The sequence below is a fragment of the Hetaerina americana genome, unplaced genomic scaffold (genome assembly GCF_022747635.1).
Source record: "Hetaerina americana unplaced genomic scaffold, ioHetAmer1.1.p SCAF_5, whole genome shotgun sequence".
Classification (NCBI taxonomy): domain Eukaryota; kingdom Metazoa; phylum Arthropoda; class Insecta; order Odonata; family Calopterygidae; genus Hetaerina; species Hetaerina americana.
In genome coordinates this window covers 89014639-89035126 of record NW_027287095.1, presented here as the reverse complement: position 1 = coordinate 89035126, position 20488 = coordinate 89014639, and the positions used below count along the sequence as shown (strand labels likewise).

General features: G+C 39.8%; 1 protein-coding gene across 1 annotated transcript; it reads left to right on the top strand.

Moving 5' to 3' along the window:
• The first annotated feature begins 14633 nt into the window (after nucleotides 1-14633).
• LOC139694152 (glucose dehydrogenase [FAD, quinone]-like) lies at nucleotides 14634-16424 on the top strand. The gene has a single exon (XM_071592583.1). The coding sequence runs from the start codon at nucleotides 14634-14636 to the stop codon at nucleotides 16422-16424; it is 1791 nt and encodes a 596-aa protein (XP_071448684.1).
• The last annotated feature ends 4064 nt before the right edge of the window (nucleotides 16425-20488 follow it).

The following is a 20488-nucleotide window of genomic DNA, read 5'->3' as shown; positions in this document are numbered from 1 at the left end:
TTTTATTTACATAGCACCCTACAAGGCACGGCTAGGGTCTGTATCGGGGGTGATTACCCACCAGACTAATGTAAACCCGAATATTTTTAGCTCTAGCGAGGTTCAACATCATTCAGATCTTTCCCGGATATGTTCGTATTTCAAAATTCAAGAATATTATCGCCCCTAGTTTTGGACGAGGAAAGTTGATACATTGAATTCAACACAAAGGAATTTAATAGCGACTTGAGGGTATTTCCGTCTTAATCCATTTTTAAAAAACTACAGGTATATGTGCTCCAATCTATACATGGATGAGGCATTGAAATCTCCACCAATTGTAATTTCACGATCGTTCTATTGGGATGATAAACTTTTAATTTACTGATCTGTGTCTAGCATTGAATTATCTTGTCCTGTCATCGTCGTCTGTAATATGCGCATGCATAGATTCTTTGAGATTAAGGACTTTTAATTGAGCCCCAATCGCTTTCCAAACCGTTGTTACCTAATATTAGCTCAACCTTGCTGATGCAAGTATTTCCAGCGCAAGAAAGACACCGCCCCCGATTCTATTTAATCTGGTGTTTCCGTAAACGGTAAAGGATTTTGGGAGAATTTCACCGTTTTTGACATTAGTGGGTAACCAGCTTTGCGACATAATCTGAAGTGGATGACCAGCTTTCTGGCCTCATTTTTAACGTTATCTATGAAAGTAAGAACACAATAAAGGTTTCTCCTAGCTTTCAGATATGCCAATATATTTAGTGTCCGAGATGATTTAGTTTGAAACACTGGCTCTTAATTTTGTTATCTCATTTATCGGTGTCACCTCGAGAGAAACGTTTCAAGGCGACTATTTCGCCTTGAAACGTATTTTCAGGCAAATGGAAGCGGTTGAAAAAAAGGATTATAAAAATTCAATAACGAAACAAAAACTTACAAATATTAAACAAAAGGTACAGATGTGTTCGTTCCAAAACTAATCGACACATTTTGAGATTCAATTTGTGACAGGCATTGGGGGGTGCCCTCCTTAACAAAGCCGCACATTTTACAATGAAAAATGATAACTCTGTAGTTAAAACCTATTATACTTAGATAAGACGCAGTTTTGACGCTCAATTTCATCATCAGACATATTTAAGGACAAAGTATCCGGCATAACATGGTGGGAATCCTTCATGAGGATCACCTGAATATATTACGTTTTAGCGAAACCTTAGTCGTAATTAAAAAAATCTATGTGGAAAAGCAAAGTGTCTTCTTTCATCAGATCTATTGATGATATTTAACTTCAAAACCCACGTAGTGTCTAAGCAAAATACTGTGGACTTACGATGTTATAATTCGTAATTATAAAATGAAACGATTCCATGAAATAAAACCTCAAACAACCAAAGAAGAACAATAAAATTTTAAAGACGTAAGCCGAGTACCAAGAAAAACGCGTGTATAGTATGTTATGCAATGACGTTTAAGGCGAAAAACGAAAATTTTCATAAAATTTTCAACATTAATATACAATGGCAAATTTAAATATGAAACGGTGCGACTCGATGAGATATCATTAGCAATGAATGACTTGAAGGGTTTGTCAAGGCCCTGTCTGGGTTGTTCATAATTTTCTATAGAGTATGATTTGCTCAATATGAATCAATGGGAACATTAGAAATGAAATGCATGTAGAAAGGGCAATCACAGACAGGAAGGAACTTCACTAGCTGAGAAGTATTAAATACCATAGACCAGAGGGGGTAGCGCACCTACCTACGGAGACGAAGGTGACTGATTCGATTAGAAACCAACGAACATTTTCAAATTAGAAAAAAATTGTTAATTGTTTTTACGGAACATGGTAACTCCACATTAACAGATAAAATACAAGAATAGTATTTCGGAACGAGGCAAAGAGAAAAACAGATCCCTGAACCCATGGTGAAAGGCAGCAGTTTCACCATTAGGCACTGGTGGCGCAGACCGAGTGGGTCAGCCCGGCATCAGTTGCCACAGTTGCGGGCGAGAGTGAAGTGCACTCTATTGACCGCAGTACTGCGATGTGGAAGGCAATGGGAAACCATCACCTTATCATCCCTCGAATATGTAGCCTTGCATTCTAATATGGCAAGATAGCTTTCCACCCGGTAAAATATTCCGTAGGTAAACTAGGTCCCAATCAGGTCTCCGGGTGGGGACTACTGGGAGGGGAACATCAGTCAAGGTGGATGAATGCAGAATAGGGATATGGAACGGTAGGTCACTAGGGGTGCGCGGGAAATCACAAAACGCAAAGATGGTTATGGACAGGCTGGGGATAGACGTTTGAGCGAAATTAAGTGGGCGCGGGCGAACGACTTGTGGAGCGACGGCTACATGGTGTTATACACTCGAAAGACGACCAGAAAATTGCAGGAAGCTACGTACTAATTGAGTAGCTACAGGCGTGATGTGATGAAATTCGAACATAATGAATAAATAATAATCGAACATAATGAATAAAAAGTAGCACTTTTACACTTGATAACATTTTCATTTTACGACCGGACTTCGATGTATTACATCATCATTAGGTAAGAAACTGAAGTTGTGTGCCGTCTTATATACATTTAAGATTCCGGAAGAAGGGAATAGGACGAGGTAGGAAACGAGGGGGGAGGGAGAGAGGGGGGAGGAAAGGGGGGTGAGACAAGCGAGACGTTTACGTGGAATAGCGGAAAAACAGCGTTTCGACCTTGTTAAAAACAGCACACATGATCTTAGGGTGCGAAGTGGTCCACTTGTGAGTGTTTATTCGTTATTTTGGTGCTTGGTCCATTCGAACTTCATAGGGTATTCACCGACACCTGGTTGGGGTTTCATAGAGTTCATCTATCATGTGCTCTCGGTGGCCACCCTCCCTTCACAGATCCATCCCAATAAGACGGCTGGCAAATGATACCTAAGAAAAGAACACGCCGATTATAACATCAATGGACGAGACGAGCATTTGGAAAATATTTCGAAAATGTCTACTTCCCTCTTGGCAGGGAATGAACAGAGTTAGCCAAAAGACTTCACGCACGCTAGAGGACTCATTGAGGTGCTTGATGCTTCACTGGCTTCCGACACCGAGGATCCGAGTTTGACTCCCGAAAGTTCGCTTGTCCAGTCACTGGCATAGGCTGAGCACTTCCAAGTGTTACCACATACAAGTGAAATATGTACCCGTGGCGGCCCCCGCATTTGGAGCGGTGCGCGCTCCACAGAATAAATAGTAAAATGAATTTCCTAATTATATGGCCTTTTTCGATAAATACACACAAAGAGATACCTCACTCGATCACCACACCGCCAAAGAAACTCCGCATTTAGAGTTGTCGACCGCAACGTCGACTTTCAACCTTCAGTTCGTTGCACTTAACGACTACTCAACGCATTAACACATTGCCTTTACAGGTGCGCATGGCGGAGGTATTAGGTCACCAACCGTTAAGGGAACTAACGATTGCCACGAGGCATGCAAATCAAACTTGCGTAACACTTGTATTTTAATTTGATTTTAGACGCAGTGTTCATATCGAAAACCGATTCCAATCGAAAAGAACTGACATTTTTTTTCCTTCCATATTTTCATCACTTGAATGAGGGTGAATTTTTTTTCATCACTCACTCACTTTGATTTTTAACACACCAATAATTACAGTGAGCTCTATTATTCCTTTTTCAAACGAATTCTTGACTAATGGTGGTCTTCTTTCCAATAATAATCGATTAAAGATTATTAATAATTGCCTTATTTAATAGAAATTCTCTGTAACCGACGACATTTCCATGCAAGGTACTTGACCACAACTCAGCGTACCGTACATCCCTGATGTGGATTCACCCCCTGCCACACACCGCGTGATGGTGACCTTTACAGAATCTCATAGATGATGATACATTCTTTTTCAAAGAAATGACCGTATTAATTGGGGCGGACAAGTGCTTTCTAAAAAGATTTCTACATGTATAGAGTAAAATTCATTATTTTTCAAGAAACTGCGGGAGAAGCCGCAGCAGTAACTTTTAATGGAGTCATCCGCAAAGTGTACACAACAATGCAAAAATTTCAGAACGTAAAAAACACTTGCCTTGGCCGGACGACTCGGACGCCTCGATAGCTGGCCTGGCTAAAGTACTCGGCAGCACATAGAGGGATCCGGGTTCAAATCCCGGTCAAGGAGAATGATTTTTACACTATAAAATGTTTGCATTGTAATATTCTTTATTTTCTATCGTATCATTCTTTACTTTTCTTTAAACCCTACCAAATCAGGAAAAGGAATGTTGAGCTGCAATTATTCCCAAGGGGTTAATTGGATATTTTGCGATTTTTAGTTTTCCATAGCTAAAATGGAGCTTGCTTGATTCCGAGCAACTTTTGGCGAATCGAGCGGTAGAGAATGCAGAGGCAGTACGTCTCCGAATTAATATTCAGGGAAAGACATTTAAGGCACGCTGCTTTTGGATTTGTGAAATCCTATTGAGTTTGTTTGAAGAGCACTGGACCTCCTCGCATTCTGGAGATGGCGCAGTGGTTCTCGGTAGGAGGGAGTAGATGACGACGCTCCTCTGGGGGAGAATACCATCAAAGTACCGAGCGCGGGGAGGGGGGGTACGCGTAGCTGCAGCGGCGGCTGGCCATACGGGGTTAGAGGGAGAGACAGGGTCACTGGAGAAAGGGGGAGGGAGGCTGTAGAGGAGGGATCTAAAGGAGGGCACTCCCTAGTTTACGGAGTAAAGCTATGGAGCCTTCTCCGCGGTCAAACAAAATCTTGCGATTCTCCGTGGGAGCAGAAACGGTCGTGGCGCGCCCCCGAGAAGGAGCTAGAGAAGTCTTTCTGCTGCTGGCTCTCGTCCGCCTATACGCGCTTGTTTGCGGAGGCCCGCCCCAGGCGAGCCGCCCCTGACTTCCAGAGTCGAGGTGAGTGGGGCCTAGGACCCTGTGCCACTAGTGCACTTCGACCGAAATTCTACGCTGCTGCCTGCACTAGATTTACACTTAAAGTAAAACTACATGCAATTCACGCTTCCGGTTCATTCTGATGGTTTTTTTCTGGCTCCCATTTCTCTCCGTCGCATTCTCAATTCCCAACGCAAACCGCCTGAAACTGACCGGCCGCATTAATAGTCGTAACGTCGTCCATGATTTGGAGTAATTTTATTTTTCTTTCGATCACGAAGAAACATGCACTTCCACAAAACGGACGATCGAGTGCATTAAACGCGTTCTAAAAACGAACATAAGAATGTTATTAAAGTACAGGTAAGTAAACATTCATTTTGAGCATATGGCAATGCAAACGTTGGCGCGTTAACATCCAACGAAAACTTGTTGGCTACAGTGTTCTGAGCTGCACTGCCACTGAAGTAATGGACAGTTAATTGAAATAATTATGTGACGTTTTTATTTCTCAATATGTGACCATTATGTTTGGGTGGATCCCTGATGTGTTCACGTGAGCTGACTTAACTAGAATTCCCATAGCTGTCGGGAGCTGTCATGGCTATATTAGCGTTAGAGCGATTACAAATAATGCGGCGTGTCAGCCAGTGTCACTTAATACATAGTCTCTTTGGCAAAAAGTGGCCATTTTAGACGATGATTCAATTTGTTTAAAGGCATCTTTCTGTATCTCTCTCTTTCTATACATCCGAGTTTAGACATTCTTAGCGGACAGGAACCACCATAATGTCGTTAATTGTTCATTGAAGGGGGAAAGTTTTTTTTTGCATTTCTGGATAACTACTCGTGGAGATCCCAGTGTTATGAAGATTGACATGGATCAATGCGAAAATTTCATTCATGCGTTGAAACTTAATACTGACTTATATGTTGCTAAGGAATAAATATATTTGCAATCCCTGATAATAGTATCTCATAATATATAATATATAATAGAATCAGGGATTGAAAAATAGAATATTTAAATTACTAATTATTATGATGGTAAAAAGAGAAAACTTCCACAATAAAGATTTAATATTTCACGACCATCGTTTTGATGCTGCGCATCGTCATCAGGTGATTCTCTTTGCGTGGAAGTGCGAAGTTTCTTTTTTTACCCTCATCATGAAGGAATTCCACAAATTTAAACCTGAAACTATTATGTTTTGGCTCATTATTACTTGTTAATCCTCTAAATTTATTCTTAAAAATTTCAATATTATTTCCCCATGCAATAAATTACTTTAATTTAAGGTAATGCTGAAAAAATCTTGCATGTTTTGCTAATAGGTCTAGGTGAAACTATTGGATTTTAAAAATATAAATTGAGTGCTTCTTCTTTTCGGGTGGACTCATAATGTGACTTCGCCATTTATTATACCAAAATAAGAACAATTTTATCCTCTATTACTGCTAAAAATGAGAATGTGATTTTTTCAATGCCTTTTTTAATCTCAATTTTTATCGTCAGAACACAACTTTTGCATTCAGCAGAAAATAATTCTCGAGTGGACGCGATTTATCCAGACTCTTAGAAAACCTTCGAGAAAGTATCTCATTGTAAACTATTTCCAAAGCTCTAATCTATGACAAAGATAAAAATATCCTTGGCTGGATGAAAAACTTTTTGAATGCCCGCGTACAAAAAGTAGTCATATATGGTATAAGCTCTGATGATGTAGAAGTCACATGAGATGTTGCACAAGGACATATTATCGGCCCTCTTTTATTCCTTCTTATGTTAACGACATAAGCATGGTTAAAAATAAAAAAAACACTTATTTGCCGAAGACGCAGTGGTATACAGAGATATCCGTAATCTTGAGGACAAAGAAGTTTTAGCGGGAGACCTAAATGCTTCATAACGCTTTTGCGACACTTGGCAATCAGAATTAAACTTAAAAAATTGCGTAGTGATCCATGTTTGAAACAGAAACCGCTATCTCCCGAACGCCTATTGCATCAGAAATGCCGGAGTAGATGTGTAGATTCGATTAAATACTTCGGCGTTACCCTCACTCAACTGCCCCCCCAGGGCGAAACAGGTGAGAGGAATACATGGACAAGCTACCAAAAAACTAAAAGTTGCTAGAAGAGTGTTAGGGCTACGAAAAGGTTAAAGATAAATGTTACCTTTCACTCATTAGGCCTCATTTAGAATACGCTGCAAGTATATGGGATCCTCACGAAGTTGGATTAATTGCCGAATTGGATCGCGTGCAGTGTAGAGGAGCTAGATTTGTAAAACGTTATTATGATAAACTTAATAGCGATCCAAATTTATTACAGGAGCTACACTCTTGCATAAACTGGAAGGATGTCTCTTTAGCAATGATGTTGACAATGTGTTATCAGCCCAATTGCACTAGTAGCAGAGATCGTGTCAGTAAAATTAGAGAGATTAAGTACAGACCAGATATGTTTAAGGGGTGATTCTGAATAAGAATAACGTATTCAACCACGATAGGGGGGAATGCATTTTTTTCATTCTAAGCAGACTAATATGTTGTCATGATGTCATCTAGTACAAGTTAAAAATATTGTCCTTTTACTAACAGCTGCTCTTATATGCGTTAGGAGCATTGCTAACTCATAGGTAGGTACCGCAGTTTATGCACCTGTAATTATCATGATCTACATTATTTCAATTATATGCACATAAATGTGTGCGTATATATATATATATATATATATATATATATATATATATATATATATATATATATATATATCTAATATATATATATATATCTAATATATATATCTAATATATATATATATATATATATATATATATATATATATCTAATATATATAAAATCATATATAAGATATTATTAACAAACAGTATATATAGTATAACTAAAAATAAAGAAACACTTAATTTTAGCTGTTTAATACCTGATTTGTAATCCACTCCTGCCACAAACCCTAGCTATGGCTTGCAAGAGTACCATGTAGATGGAGAGATAGAATCAATCAGTCTATTGCAAATTATTTGATTATTTCAGCTACGCAGAAGTTCTACGCTTAAAACAGGCCTCGGATTTGAGTTCATACATGACAGCCTCTAGAAATTGCTGCATTTTGTGATATTGATTTGTAAATAAATAGTGAAAATAATGTGAATTTTTTGAAAAAGTTGGGCATTTGATATCCGGGTCAGTAATTAGTATGAACGAAGCGCCAAATAGTTGTGAGATAATAATATGCCAACCGTAGATCACCATTGCATCACGCATGACCTGGTAAAAGCTTAAACTGCAGTTAAAAGCAACTGGTATACGGACAAATTGAACATATGAAAAGCCAGAGATCCAGGGTAATGAAGTTCTGAGAGTCATTAAAGAGCCTATGAGAAGTATTCGGAATTGTGTCCAGAGTTAATGCATAAGTTACAAGGTCCAGGGGTATGACTTCGCAAGGGTCACATGTGGCATCATTTTCGCCAACGTGAAATCTCACCATTAAATTGTGAGATGGGAATCTAGAAAAATGTGTTTTCAAAGCGAAAGCACACCAACCGAGAGAAGTTTGAATCAAAATTCAGTCATCTGCAGATGGTGCAAGCGCTGCAATTACAATTGTCAAATTCTCATGGCAATTGACTCTATCAAGCCCGCCACTAGCGTGTGTCCACGGTATCAAATGCCGTGATGAACGGATATTAAGTGGTGGGGAGCAAGATGCCTTTTATAGGCAGATATGGTATAGCTGATTATGGCAGATGTAGGGACTAGGCGCTTCGAAGACATTTGGAGCAGAGTAGAAAGGCGTCAATAAACGCAACTGAAAATTTTAGGAGCTGAAGATTATTTTGGGTCTGTCCGACGAAAGACAATTTGCGCGCGACGCTTAAGATTAAAATTATTCCGATCGCCAGGCAGCCATCACTGAAAGGGCCAGGAGTGAATCGTCGGTATGCTGAAGTTGCCAGCAGTCAACAATTCATTTGTTTTTAGTTTGCATCTCACATGACAGAATTTCATTTTTACTTTTGACAGTTTCACATAATTTGAGGAATAACTACAAAAGATCATTAAATGTCAATAAGACCAAGGATATCAGGCTTAACTTGAATAAATTCAATTGTTGTCTTCAAATAGGAAAAAAATAAAAAGGGATAACACAAATACAATGTTTGCATAAAAAGTATCGGGAAAAGTTTCGGAAAATAAATTTATATCATATATTGCTACAATACCTCAGAATTCTTCAACATCGGCTTTTCGACGACGCGTAGGCTTCCAAGTACGCGGATTCCGGAAGGTACTTAGGAGTACACGTGCATGATTCTTTGATGGCACTTAAGATCCCATGGTGGCGTCCTTTGAGGAAAGATTTCACTTTTGGGAATAGGAAAATCTGCTAGACTGTAAAGGAATTCGGGAATCGTCGCGATGCCGTTGCAGAAGGTCTTCGCAACCAGAAACTTGACTCTGCTCTTGGTCGTCCGTCAAGACCTCCGGGACGAGTTTAGCGTAGATCTTCCGCAACACCAAATTGTCAGTGATAATGATGTGTACTGCCATCTTATCAATGCCAATACGATATCTGCGATCATGCGAATACTTAACCCACGGTCTGATTTTAGCACTTGACGCACACGTTTCACGTTAACGTGGATTGTTCTGTAGATCGATAAAATGCCTCTTTTTCTCGAAAAAATTGATATATGATAATTTTACATTATTTATTGAGAATATTTGTGGTAGTCACTTCCCTCCATTGGATAAAATTATTATTTACACCCCCTCTAGATGTGCTACCGCTTCAACCTACAAAACGTAGGTAAACAGTTCTGACTACTCAAGTGGTGTACTATATTTTGTGGCCGAATACCTACCTACCCATTTACCTGATGAATAGAATGGTTTCAGGCGTCACTTTGCGGAAGCGATTCATTTCAGAAAATAAATACTTGGTTATTCCACAGAAATTTTTTTTATTGAACAACATGTGTTTAATAAAAAAGATAAATGGAATAACCAAGTATTTATTTTCTGCCTATTTACCATGAAATAGAACGAATGATTTTCAAAACCCCAATTTGGAAAAGATATTTGCAAAATGATATACCAAGTTATAAGTATAATTTATAGTCAAGTTACATTAACGATCAACAAAACAGATAAAGCTCTCAAAAGCGATTCCTCATGCCATCGAGGCCTTTCATGGTAATCATGAAATACCGGAATCTGTTGAAAATCGAGATTGTTTTTTGGTAGAAATGTTTAAAGCTTTGAATTAATCAGTTGCATTTAAGTGGGCACTTTTTCTTAACTCAAATGTTCTGTGAACACATTCAGTAACAACTACTTCATTGGAATGTTGTTAAAGCAAATTATGAGCGTAAATAACTTATATATTTATGATAACACAAACAAAGTATTTCTTACAAGCAGGAACAATGCCCTAATTTTAGTTGCAATAAAAAATTCCATTTGAAATGTAACCATCAACACATGCCGAACATCATAAACATCCAATTAAATTATATAATTAATACAGAGGTAGACTATTTGACTATGATAATGTTTAGCGAATGCACGAAATACTGAATTGTATTCAGTAAAAAACGACTCCTGTCACATACGGTATCGTGATAGTACCGGACGAATGAGCGAACAAGTTTTAATGTAAAGTTAGCTGATGATAAAGCTCTCCCGGAAGTCTCGGAAGACAAGTGACAAACTACGAAGAGATTCACGCGCATTTTCTAATCTTCCGAAAGTGCGGTCTAAATTAATCAAAAAGCGAGAGACTTGAATAGTAGTCAGCCTACATGAATGGAAAAACATGTGTGATTTTTGACTCGTTAATTCATCAAGTTAACTGACCAGCACTATCACTAATATCGTCAAGTATTAAACTTCGAAATGAAAGTTTTAAATGGCAAAAATGAAATTTGCAATCATTAGTTGCCAATTTTCTCATGCAAGTCGATTGTTTGAGTATTATCACAACGTATTTAAGTTCCTCAAGCGGAACAAAGCCCTTTATTTGAACCAATTTCAGTTGAAGCATTATTTGGAGTTTTCTTCCTTAAACTAAATTAATTGGGTGTTGACTCAATCTAAGGCCCCCACTGCTATGATAATCATAATATACTTTCTATGACTATGTGGTGGTTAAAGCATATTAAGAATACTAATATGGTGACATAATACCGGCACTAAACTAAACTAACTATTACAGTTAGCGACCCCAAATCATTTTTTCATTTCATCACCTTAATCATAAGTTACAAATTTTGAAACGTTTTGTCCTTAATGAATCGTGTCTCCATCTATTTAAACAGTTATTTCTGAAGACTTGATATTAATACGAAGATCCATAAAAAATAGCAAGAAGGTTATAGAATTGAATTTGGTACCTTCTCTCTCCTCACGAAAAACGATGGGACTCTCTCTCCCTTTTGTTCTCCATATTTTAAGAAAATGAAGCATAAAGAAGATCTTCTCCAAGTCTGATTTTATGAATATTGATAGAATGGCATGAGGAGTAATAAGGAATGCGAACGAATTAAATTTGCTCAGGATGGTGCAGTGTAGAATTGTGAAGGCAAGACCACACGTGAATGCATGCGAGCACAGAAAATGCCCGGCACGCTCATTTCAGACGATAGCAGCTTCAGCGCAGCCATCTCAGCTGACGTGTTCACAGTTGACCTGTGTGTCCAGTGCGACCTGCCCTGTCTAACGGCCAACCAAAATGTATACCGTATAAGCAGATGAAATACGGTGAGATACTCACTGAGATATTGCAAAAATGGGATTTTTAGGTTTTAATTTCATCTAATGGTTTGTTAATAGACCATTTTGGCGATCATGAAGGTATTTCTCCCTTTTTCAGCGAACTACTCCGACGACGACTGATCCTTGTCAAACAGCCCTCTTAAGATGGACTCATATATTTTCGATTCGGATTCGTTCTCCCTCGGTCTTTGGAAATGCCTGCCATCCTAAAAACTCGTTCTGTATACCTAGAAGTGGTGAAAAAACGAAATACAGTATTTTCGTTGAAATATTTTCGAAACTTCAAGTATAGCTCAGAATAATTTAAGAACGGCACGAATTGAGCATCTGTGATCGAACCCTGTGTCTCGAAATTTTAAAACTAAAACAGGAGTCTCATAATGGTATCCATAATTGTATATTTTTATTTCCTCGCCTCACAGGAATTCCTCAGGAAGATAAAATGCATGAAGAGAGCTGACACCGAGGGGAATCTTCAGAGTAAGACACCGCTGAATCGTTACCATTACATTGAGGTGAGGTCCACCATTCATTTAATATACTATTTCGAAAAAAAGGTTGCTGGGACCCTCCGCTAATCGCACTTCATTAAGACCCAACACATCAGATTCCAAATAAAATGTTGTAAATGAGAATCACTTAGTTGGGGAGGAATACGTTAATCATTAGAAGTTAAACCGACAAGACATTTTACTGCGGTAACTTCACTCCCTTCACCTTGATAGCCTCACATGTTAATCTTTAAGAGTTACATTTAAATAAATTTAAACAAAATTTAGGAAATGCGTTTTTATCCCGTTATTCACGTACCTTAACACATAGACAGACACAAGACATGTGCAACAAGAACGTTGGTGAATGCCAAAAAATAATATTTGTATTTTACCTAAATCAGACATTAACCGGTCACTATTTACCACTAATTGTTTTCAAAAGTTGTCCTGGAAAACAACCAATAGGGGATATTAACATTTTCATGTACTCAGCTTGCGCAACGAGTCTTAACCAATTCAGGATTAATTCGATTGTGTTAAAAATCATTAATTCATATTTGGTAACGTTAAGTGAGCTTCGCATAAAGGTTTAGTTAATTCGACATTAAACAACATCACTCCCGAATAGATCACAATCTTGACGGGATGGAATGGCTCGCGGGCTCCAATGATGCATAGAGCTCTGATGTTAGGAGTGACGAGAATTGCTATTAGCAGGGTCACCAATGCCAGATGGGCGGAAGGTTGGGGGTCAGTCGAAAGTTAGTCCGCGATATATTTGTTCCTTAGTAAGGGGGAAAAATGCCTTTGAACCCAGTCAGAAGACACTTCAATGCTTGTTTGAGGTATGAAAAAATTTTCAGAAAAGCAGTGGAAAATATTACTCATCCCATAAAATAATATATAAATATTTTATTTATTTATTTATTTAGCCATTAGTCCGAAAACAGCACTCTGGCCTTTACATCGGACTATTAACAAAGAATAACAATGGAGACGATTACAAACACCCAAGCCCTAGGTGGAAGAAAACCCACCCAGGCGGGAATCGAACCCGAGACCCATGGATTGGCAGACGAGGACGTTACCCCGCAGCCACCGAGGCCGGCCTTAAAATCAATATCGATATTAAATCAATCCGCTAATTCCCGGAAGCAGCATGGATCCCTCATTAGATAGACGTCGCAAAAGCCTTAGGACTAAGATTAATATATAAATAATTAGTTATTGTAATATGCAGTTCCAGGTTCAAGGTTATACCATACCAAGTTAGACAAAAAATAACGAGCACAGCAGCTGGTACTGAAAGGATTAATCAAAAACCTATCATAAGCACTAAGATCCATTATACAGTAGATTAGCCTGTAGATTGCCGATATTCAACAGAGTATACATAAATCATTTATGATACAAATACACATATTAGCAAACCATGACTTGAAAACAGGATAGCCGAGACCGTTAACTTGAGACTGACATAGGAGGGATCCTTGTAAACCCTGAGTGTGTGTGTGTAAATGCGATTCACATAGGTCTAACACGCCTGAGTTATTGCTTATTTACGTAAGTCCGTCCTGTTTCGTTACATCTGTATTGTTACTTGGCATTTATCTGTGTGATTGGTGGGACACTGACATAGGATGGATCCTTGAAAACACTGAGTGTATGTGCGAATGCAATTTACGGGAGTGTTGTTATTCCTTAACACGCCCTACTGATCGAGTGGGTGTAAGTTTGTTTTAATGTTTATTATTTATTTTGCCTTTTTGGTGAGTGATTAAGGTATACGCGGGTCACTATTTCCCTAAACACACCCAAGTGGCCTAGTGTGTGTGTTTCCTGTCCCAACCCTTACTTGTAACTTCGGTTTATTCCCCCACCCTCCTTTCAACCTTGTGCCAATCAAGTTTACGGTCTCGGCTATCCAATTTTCATTGCTTCAAGACCGTAAATACATTCATTTTATTTTACAAACCATGACGTATTTGAACTACAAGTTGCCCATTTGGAAATTCAAGAATCTCAAAAATATAATTTCATAAAGGTATATTATTATTATCGGCCAACTAACGATTACCGAATTAAATTTGAATATGAGCAACTATCTAGCAAACAAATATTGCAACATGCAAATAATACCTAATTTTGGAGAATGTATGTAAACAAAAATCTTTTTATCTTGAGACATCCCTATTACATATCATTATATATATTTCACATCTTTCCCCAAATTAAAGGGTGCCATTTCTTCTACTTGACTGACAAAGTCTATACATGTAAAAAAAATGAAGACCCTTTTTATAATTTTAACTTTCATATCTTTCTGTTTCAGGTTAACTCAAAATGGAAGTATTTAACGCCTTACGGCAAATGCTCCCCTTCAACCTGGGAGTCATGCAATTAACTCAAATTTCTATGCTGGCGGTAACCATCATGGAAGTGGCAATTTTCATTTTCCGCCCCGATATAGTCGACAGGCAAAATCGAATACAGGACATCGGCACAGGTTTGCTGGACACCTACGACTTCGTTGTAATAGGAGGAGGTTCTTCCGGTGCGGTGATGGCGTCCAGGCTCTCAGAAATATCAAGATGGAAGGTTCTTCTGTTGGAAGCAGGCCCAGGAGAGACCGTGTTCTCGGACGTACCTGCCTTGATCGGAGGCAACTTCAGGTCGGAAAGAGACTGGCAATTTGAAACCGAGTATGACCCCGGCTACTGCCGAGCCCTGCCAAATGGCCGCTGTTATTTCCCTCAGGGTAAACTCCTGGGTGGCAGCAGCGTTTTTAACGGAATGGCATACGTGAGAGGAAATCGCAGGGATTATGACTCGTGGGCTGCCGAAGGTAACGAAGGCTGGTCGTACGAGGACGTCCTACCGTACTTCAAGAAGTCTGAGGACATGACCATCGAAAGGTACAGAAATTCTCCGTATCACGGAACTGAAGGCCCTCTAACTATTGAAGTTCCCCGTTACCACGCCCCGGTAATTGACAGTTTGGTAGTAGCTGCCGATGAACTTGGAATCCCAACGAACATAGACATCAACGGCCCGTCACAAACTGGATTAGTTCAAGCACAATGTACTATGAGGAATGGTTTACGCTGCAGTACTGCTAAGGCATTCCTACGCCCAGTGAGGAACAGGCCAAACCTCCACATAAGTCTGAATTCCAACGTTGGGCGGGTACTGATCGACAAGACAACAAAGAGGGTTATCGGTGTGGAGTTCGATAAATTGGGTCAAAGATTTCAGGTGCGAGTTGGGAGGGAGGCGGTCGTGACGGCTGGTGCTCTCAAAACACCACAGGTACTGATGCTATCCGGCGTAGGACCCGCGCAGCACCTCCGAGACAAAGGAATAGATGTCATCTCTGATCTACCGGTGGGCAAAAATCTTCAGGATCACGTCGGTATCGGAGGCATTGTGTTCCTCGTGGATGATCCGATAACGACGGTGTTGCTTAGAACCAACCCCGTGACGACGTTCCTCGACTTTATTCTCAGAAACTCCGGCGAATTGATGAGTACTGGAGTCATTGAATTGTACGGATTTGTTGACTCCAAATATTCTAATGTCAGTCTAGATTGGCCGGACATATGCCTTTACTCCAGATCTATAGCCGACAACAACGACGGAGGCGCACTCTTGAGAGAATTGGGAGGCACAACCAATGAATTCTACAAGTCTGTCTACTCCCCGATATTCAACCAGTATGCATACGGGATAATCCCCACCCTCATGAGGCCCTACTCCAGGGGCACCGTGCAGCTCCGGAGTGCTGACCCCATGGATCAACCCGAGGTTCGGCCAAACTACTTCTCCGATCCGAGAGACCTGGACACGCTTGCCGACGGAGCCAAATTCGGGGTCATGCTCTGCGAAACAAAGGTCATGAAAGCTCATGGGTGTAGGTTGAACCCGAACAAATTCCCTCCCTGCGCCAATCTTGAGTATCCCTCCCATGAATACTGGAAGTGCGCTGCCAGGCAGACTTCTGCCACCATCTGGCATTACTCGGGCACGGCCAAGATGGGGCCTCCGACGGATCCAGAAGCGGTTGTGGACAGCAGACTTAGAGTGTATGGAGTCGGGGGACTGCGGGTGGCTGACGCTTCGATCATGCCGTACGTCCCCACGGCAAACACGAATGCTCCCGTGATTATGGTGTCGGAGAAGGCGGCGGACATGATCAAGGAAGACGCACTGAAGGACGGAATGTGATCTTACAGAGACTTGCTGGAAAGCATCCGTTAATATCACACGCAGTGTAGTCTGATGTTTTCCAGTAGTATTAATATGCGTGAAATGTTACATAGAGCGCTCCACCATTTTCCACGTTCTGTGATGACTCGAAATGAATGTTATGTAAAACGGCGAAGTTAACTATTATGACTTTCACGGTTTATCTCCTGTTTATCACGCCGTTTAATAATGAATAGTGTTTTCTCGTGAATCCATTTAAACTTGAGTTGCACTTAACTTAAACGATAAGGCTATGCTAAGCCTATTTGCCAGCGAACAGTGCTCTGGGATACTAGGTAATGCGAAAGCAAGTCACGCTAATGAACCACAGCGCCTGAAAAAATATTGTTTCAAAGGCAGTGTCAACTCGAACTATTTATGATGAACACAAAAATCTAAACGTTGGATTTTTTCAGGTAAGAATTTTGTAAGAAAATTATGAATACATCATGCTATTCATTCAAATATTTTTGTAAGTAGTTGGAATTAAAGATTATTTAACACATTGGTAGAAAAGAGAACACAAATACTCTATGTTTTCTACGCACTTTTTTACAAGAGCGTTAGTTTTTACTAAAAACCCAAACCATTACCAGCTACGAGAGAAAACCTTTCATAAATAAGCAAAGCAAGTAAAGTATTCTATTCGAAAGTAAATCAATGGGCAACTTCACTAAAATTGATACATTAAACACAAAAGATAGTTTAAATTATCCAATGGACAATAGGTAATTTGACTGATGTTTTAGGGTCTTCATATTTTCATAGAATCGAATCGCAGATACGTGTATTAATAGCACACTATTAATTTTCATAACTGAGGGATTTGATTGAGCCGATGGAGAAAACGAAGCCAGTATGTAGAATCGAGGGAGGTGCATTTCATTCGGCACAAAATATGATATGCAAAATACACCTGGGTAGGTCAAATGAAATTATGAGGAAAGTGGTTACCGGAAAATGTTGAAGTGTATTGAAAACTGGTAAAAAAAGTGTAGATATGCGAGTGATAAATAATTCTTCGGTAGCAAGGCGAAGGGTTACAGTTTTGTTGTTTAGTAGATTATGGATTTCAGAATTATTGCGAGGCATCATCGATAGAGAAAAATAAGACAGATTTGAAATTTTTCAGAGTCCTGAAAAGCTTACAGAGAGGTACACAGTTAATGTAAATACAAAGTGATTCAGAGTTACCTGATGGTTTTTGAATACCACCCGAGCCAAAAACGTCAAGTACTGCTGACTCACCCTTTATCACTGTGCGTCAATTAGAATGTGCCAAAAATGTCACTTGTCCTGGGTACAAAATGTTTTACGGGAATGGACTTAGAATGAGTATATAGAGCAGACAAGCAGTAGTGAGAACTGCATAAGCAACAAAATACGAGAGAACCAGAGAACCAACCTTGAACTGTCACGTAACGAAACCAATCTCAAAGATTTAACGTGGCATTCAAAGGAGGAGACTACATCTCTGGTAAAAAGAGAAATACAATGGATTTAGGTAGTTTTTATCGTGTGGCCACGGTAGAGAATGAATATTTACGCTGAATAGACAATGGAGGAAGAATATTGTCAGATGTGTCATTGGGAAATGCTGTTGGACGACATTTAATAAGCATAAATATACATAAATCGGAGGGGTGCGAGATAGAAACGAAGTAAGGGGGTGCTCAATCAGGGAGATTGCTAAGTAATCGCGGAGTGGTGGGACGAGAAAAGGCATTTTGAATGACTTCAACGGATAGGCGGGACGGGCGAGTTGGTTCTATGCGCGTTGATGTCTGGCATGTACGGTATTGAAGGCGGATGAAAATTTCGTGGTAAGTGAAAACGGAGCCAGAAGTAGAAAAAATAAATTTACCGGAGAAAGATTAGTTCAGACTTGGAGGGAACGTTTACACAGATTCTATCAATGGGTCATAATTGAAGTGGGAGAATTTATTTAATGGACCAGTAGAAAAAAATGTCATCAATGTACGGGGTCCTTTTAAGTGGTGTGAGGATCTGGCTGAAAGGGAGAGTTAGTTCTACGTTACCCCAATAATAGGTTGGCACAATCTGGGAACATACGAGTGCCCAATACTTTTGTTCCAAAGGTAGAACATTTACCGAAGATGAGAACATTTTTTGCCAATACAAGATTTGAAACATCGAATAAAAACTGAGTAGAATGAGGACGAGTCTCCGGTCTTTGGTTAAGGCGAGAATGATGAGCCTTGATTGTGTGCAGAACGATCGATATTAGCCATGAGCAAGTAAGTTTAAATTGGGAGGAATGGAGACGGAATGTTGGACGGCAGAGAAAATCGTAGTTGTCCGGTACGAAGGAAGGAAAGGAAGAGGAAAGGGCCACAGGTAGTGATCCACGAAAGCGGAGGTTCTTTCTGGAGAGGAATGAAACAGGAACAATGAAGAAGCCTGAATAGTGGACCCTGTGAATATTGGGCGACACGTACAATATGGAGGCACTATGGTTCGGGGGTGACAGAATTGAAATAACTTGCGGGGAGAGGACTCTGTTCGATCCGAATTCACACAGAAATGACTAAATAGTCATTGAATTGAAGTCATTGAAGCGCTGCGGTTGTAGTGGTAGTGTACAACTGCGTTGACCAAGGCCATTTGCCACAGAGTCATCAGTGTTCAGCATCACTATTGAGGAACCCTGGTCTGGCACGGTCATTATAATGCTGAGATCGGAGCGTAATCATTTGAGAGCTTATCTTTCATTGGGGCATGGGCTATTTTCGAGTTGAAGGCGGTCCATTTTGGATAATGGGTCGGGGCAAGCTTTGCTTTGATTAGAATCTCAGAAAATCCGACAAGGTGTTTCATAAACCGGTTGGAATCACATTAGTCAAGATTTACTTTGAACGCCGTCATTGGAGCCTGCGCGAAGCGTGCGACATTGTCAGAGTAGTATAAGTAATACGTATATGAAATTGCGTTAGGGTAATCATGGGGAGTTTTCAACTCTTCAGACATTGAATTAAAATAAAAGAGTGGAGCGGCGAGTAATTGGAGATGGCATTCATTCTTATGAATGCCGTCATTTCAACCTACAAGAGAGATGATAAATGCTCCCATAAAAATCCGGGTATTCCATCCGGTTGTCACACGGATGGAAATAGGAAAAAAGACACCTCGATCGAATGCGAGCGTTAATTGGTTTCAAAATGTAAAATGCTCAATGTCAATCTTTCATGATATGGCCAATCCTCATTAGTACGTATCCTCTTCTGGGAGAAGGTTTAAAGCCAAGTCACGTTCCCACGCTGTGCGAGATCCACGTTGGCGATACGCCCCTACACGTCTGCTTCTCTGCGATAAGATTGGAGCAAGGCAATCTACGCGTAATATTCACCTGAAAGAGGCGCTACTAAGGGGCACTACGATAACAGTCTCACTTCGTCGATATCGCAAAGCGTGAGGATTCTAGATTCTAGTACCACGAGGGCTATCTAGTGGAGCAGTAGTGCTGCTGCTATCGGACCCAGACAAGCATACGATACCTCGTATGACGTGTTTCCTAACGAGCACTACACCCTATGTAATATATGAAATATATAGTTTATGTGGGTCGCGGTAGTCCATGGGGTAGAGCCTTGGGCTACAGACCGGAGGGCCCGGGTTCGAGTCCCGGGCAGGCCACTCTGGGCACCCGCAGCTCCACCTAAGCAATTTGATCTTTTGGGTCCAAGATCTTCCTAGGAAATCATAACCAGCACAGGGAAAGGAACTGGCCCCCCTACCCTGATGTGTGAATTTCACAAGCCGTCGGGCTTAGTACCGGGTGAACTCCACCATCACCTTCCAAACCGACCTTCAGGTTTATTGCTGTGTTTATGTTTATATAGTATATATATATAAATAAATAAATATATCTATATATATAGTATATATATAAATAAATATATATATATAAATAAATAAATAAATATATATATATATATATATATATATATATATATATATAAATAAATATAAATAAATAAATATATATATATATAAATATATATATATATATATATATATATATA

Coding starts and splice junctions, on each gene's coding strand:
- LOC139694152 (XM_071592583.1), top strand. CDS start 14,634: ATGGAAGTGGCAATTTTCATTTTCCGCCCCGATATAGTCGACAGGCAA.